Genomic DNA, 4,585 nt, shown 5'->3' on the forward strand with positions numbered 1-4,585 from the left:
CTTGTGAAACTCACAGTAAACCTTAGTTTGTTGATCGCAGGTTTCTAAGTACATCAATAAAAACACTAAGTGGACGTAGGTCATTACCAATATCTGTGGTCGAACCACTATAAATTTTTGTGTTGTTTAGTTCTTGCATTCAGTTGATAAATCTTTATCATTTTAGTGACTCCGTGTCGTTGGCTAAATCATCAATCAATAATTATTTATTTATTTAAAATTTATATGACAATGATACAAATTTAGTAAATATAATTTTTTTAATTAATGGGGTATTTATATATATATATATTGGGTGCAAATAGTGCCCAAAAAATAATGAAATGCACCAAAGAAAAATAAAGTAATTTCTTTTTAAAAAAATACTTAACGGGAAACGACGTCGTTTCTTCTCATCATCATTATCGTGCTAGTTTTGCTTAATTCATAAGCCTTGCGCGACTGTTATTCGAAAGTTTCAATTTTTATTTTTCTTTAATTGAATTTCATTGCTAAATTTTGAGGAAGCTGAAGAAGCTTGAGTTAAGAAGTGAGCTTGGGGGTGTTTGGGAGCCGAGAAAATCATGCAGAAAATGGCACAGGGTTGGTTTTCGCAGTCCGATAATGGCGGTGACGGGCTGGAGAGACCGTCCTCTTCTTTGTTAGCTGATTGGAACTCCTACGCCGCATCCCAAAATTTAGACGATGACTCTTCTTTGAATATGGGTTTCGATCTCGAATCTGCCGTTCGATCCGCTAACGACACTGTTTCCGGCACCTTCTCTGTGTAAGCTAATTCTCTACTGTTCAATTTTAACCATTTTTCGAAAACCCAATGTCTACATGTGTATAATTATTCTTCAGATGTTTGATTTTAGATTGTAAAAAAGCAAGCTTTGACATGTTTTCTGGTTTTAGATTGTGGATCTAGATGGTTCTTCTGGTTATTTGTGATTGAGTTGAAACAAGTTCAAACATTTTCTTACTTTGTTAAGAGTTGGAATGAAATGGGGACTATGCAATGAAGTATAGGATTCATTCTGGCATGGTGTAGGACCAGATAGAAAAGTCAGCTCTCTCAGTTTTGATTTGGAAAGTGGTTCAAATTTTAAAATTGGGTGCTTGTGAATTTGTTTGTTTTGAAATAAGTTTAGGGATCTGAGACAGTTATTTCACCAAAGGAAAGATCTTTTGTAATGTTTTGAAGGCATTGATGAAAGAATATGCTTTGGTTTGCTTATGAATTTGTGATTGAATTAAAACTTCAATTTCGAAAAGTGAATGTTAGTGTTTATAGTTGGAATGAGGGGAAGACTATGAAGTGGAGGGTTCTTTTAAGCTGTAAGTCAAGATAGGATAGTTAGCTCTCAGGTTTTGTATAGAGGGGAAGACTCTGTTAGTTTGTTGGTATTTATAGAAAAGTTTCTCTTTTTCTCATTAAATTTGGTGATATGAGATGGTTCTTTGGTCACTTTTGAAAGCATTGATGAGATTAGTTTTTGTGTGTGGATTAATGACCGTTTGTGTAAAAAGAGAGAATTATATAGGAATTGCTACCACATTTAAAAAAGTACTTGAAACTACATGAAACAAAAAAAAAAAGAGAATTACATTGTCAACATGTAAGATTTAAGCGGCAAATATTAGCAAGTCATTTTCCATGCAAATGCTGTGATGCATAATAACTAAAATCCAACTCCTTTTGTCAACTCAACAAATTGTGCAATGTGTTTATGAAAGGGCTTGGGATTTTTTTGTAAAGAAGTTAGCAAATGGGGGCATGACACACAAGTGATACTTTGGGGCGGGGAAGGTGTTTTTGTTCCTCAATGTGCAGTAATTGAAGGGAGGGTGTTTTTGTTCTATATTATGTGTTGTAAATGCAATTCAGTTCTGTATGATGACAGTGCCGTTTGTGTGTGGAATACAGTTATGCTCCTTATATCTGTTTTAGTTGTAATGCAAACAGTTGGGCAACTTGCCTATCCTATTTTTGTCATGTTTAGTTCCATTTAAATTTTTGTGAAGAAATCATTGAGGATAAAGCCAACCTGATTATAAGTGGTGTAACAATTGGGTTGGTAATTTTTTTGGGTGGTGCATTATAATTTATGCAGCTGTTTAATTTATTAATAACCTGTTCAGGGTTTCTAAAGGTGTGAGAGAACTACCTGTGAGCTTGCAGTCTGCCACAAGTAGTGTCCCATCTGGAAAAGCTCTCATGTACTTTGGTTTATTTCTGGCAACTGGGGTGTTTTTTGTTTTCCTCGCATTTACCATGTTCCTTCCTGTCATGGTGTTGATGCCTCAGAAATTTGCTATATGCTTTACACTTGGCTGTGGCTTTATTATCGGTTCGTTTTTTGCTCTCAAGGGCCCAAAAAATCAGTTCATTCACATGACTTCGAAAGAGGTACTTCTGTCTGCTAGATAAGGCCCTCCTCCTTTAAAAAAAAAAGCATAATCTGGCTGATGTGATTGTTAATATCTAACATGTTGCCACTTTTTGAAATATTTTGCCAGAGACTCCCTTTTACATTGATATTTTTAGGCAGTATGGTTGGCACCATATATGTTTCCATGGTGCTTCACAGCTATGTTCTCTCTGTGCTCTTCTCTGTAATACAGGTATCCACATGCAATCTTATTACTCTTTCCGTTATTTGTGTATTATTTTATTTTATTATTATTTTACCTTCCGGATGAGGTTCCCATTCAAATGCTCTTTCCATGATTTCAGGTTCTTGCACTTGCATACTATGCATTTTCATATTTCCCAGGCGGATCAGCGGGTTTAAAATTCATTTCATCCGCTCTAACCTCGTCCATACTGAAATGTTTTGGGAGGTGACCTCGACCTCATTCATGCTATGTTTCTTTCCTTTGTATATTTCTCACTCGACTTGAGATTTTTGCCGATGTAGTAGAAACTAGGGAGGGCCTGATATACGTAATACTGATTTTATGTTGTGTTTATTGAGCTATTCCCAATGTCTATGTTTCTGATATAATTTGTGTGAAAAAAACAAAATGCACTTTTATTCACCTAAAGTATTTTAGGTGAATGGAACAAGAAATAGTTAATGACTGTCAGTAAAACTGGTAAACATGAAGGATTCTTTGCCTTGTTATCTATTTCCCCCTGCATAGATGATATGAGTAGATGAAAATAAAATTGTGTTCTCATCAAAGTTGGAGAGACTTTATTAGCAAAAAGTAGCAGCATTTAGGATAAAAACCAAGAAAATGGTTGGAAAATAAAGTAAAATATCATATGCAGTGAAAGTTTGTGGAAACATTTCTGCTTAATGTATAGGGTTATGTTGAAGAAGAGAAAAACACTCAATGTGGCCAATATACGATACCCAAGAGGGTTAGCTCAAATGGTCAGGCATGTACAAGGTCTGAGGTTTGAGTTGCTCTTGGGTACCCAAATGTTGTAGGATAGTTTCAAAAACAAAAGTGGCCATAAACATTCTCATGTGAGCCTTTATTGAAAAGCAAAGTTAGATAAGATCTAATTTTAGTAATTTTTTCTAGATGCTTGAATAGGATGCAGTCCTTTTTCAAAAATTGATCTTTTTGCATACTATAAATAATTTTATATTAGTGATGAATAAAAGTGCACAGATGCTGCTGCGTTTACAGGGATCGAGACGAACCCACTTGAGTTAGCCTCATGTGGCTCATGTAACATATTTCTGTGATGCTATAAGTTTATTTGGTAAGATTTGAGAGTTCTTTAATGTCAAGTTGTGGTAGGGCAGAGAGAGGAAGGGCCATAATGGGCACACATAACTTCAACATACCAGACTTGGGAGATTGAGTGGGTGATAGTTTGCTTCCATTAGAAGATTAGATTAGAAAAAGCTTAGTTGTAAATGGTCCAGAACTGGGGTATAGTCTTTAGTCTCCTTAACATATATGGGCCAAGTGTCTCTCCACTTAAGCATAAGAATAATTCAAAAAGTTTACCAATTCTTTCTATGCTGCTGACAATGGAGATTGCATATTGGGAATGAATGTAATAACACAGCACAACAACTCATTTCTGCCCACTTTTCCACTTCTACTGTTTGTATTGTTTGCCTTAATGAGCTTGTTTGTTGTAATGGATGGGCTAAAGGGTTATTCATAAAAACCTTATTCAATGCATTGGACCTGTCCTTGCTGTTGTTGTTGAGTTTGCCATCTGTGCTCTCTGCTTGTGCTTTAAATATTTCATGACTTGCTCAAAGGGCTTTGTTGATTAGCAACCAAATTATCAAATGATAGTTGAAAATATTGAACTCACTGCTTTAATTTGACTACAATTCAATGTATTAGTGCTGAGTTTAAACTTGACTTCTTAGCATAAATACTCTCTTAAGTTTTTCATTATTTGGTGATTTTAGTTTCTGAGAATTTTTATGGCAATCAAGGTCTTGTTATTTTATAACAGTAACAATTATTGTTTATAGAACTTAAACATTTAATTGCCAAATATTTTTTCTCAGAGACTTGTATTATCATATAAGGAAAGCTCATGAATATTTATGCTAAAATCTCTTTAAATTTGGTAGGACTTTCTTTAACTTTGATGATATTTAGCTTCAAAGTACAAAAT

At 34.7% G+C, this 4,585-nt stretch overlaps 1 protein-coding gene across 1 annotated transcript; it reads left to right on the top strand.

The window, feature by feature from the left end:
- Positions 1-459: 459 nt before the first annotated feature.
- LOC133783385 (protein transport protein SFT2) lies at positions 460-3,110 on the top strand. Its single transcript, XM_062222999.1, has 4 exons — positions 460-766; positions 2,125-2,392; positions 2,503-2,607; positions 2,720-3,110. Exons 1-4 carry the CDS (start codon positions 564-566, stop codon positions 2,828-2,830), a joined length of 687 nt encoding a protein of 228 aa, XP_062078983.1. The 5' UTR covers positions 460-563; the 3' UTR covers positions 2,831-3,110.
- Positions 3,111-4,585: the final 1,475 nt, after the last annotated feature.

The sequence above is a fragment of the Humulus lupulus genome, chromosome 6, assembly GCF_963169125.1.
Source record: "Humulus lupulus chromosome 6, drHumLupu1.1, whole genome shotgun sequence".
In the NCBI taxonomy this organism is placed as follows: domain Eukaryota; kingdom Viridiplantae; phylum Streptophyta; class Magnoliopsida; order Rosales; family Cannabaceae; genus Humulus; species Humulus lupulus.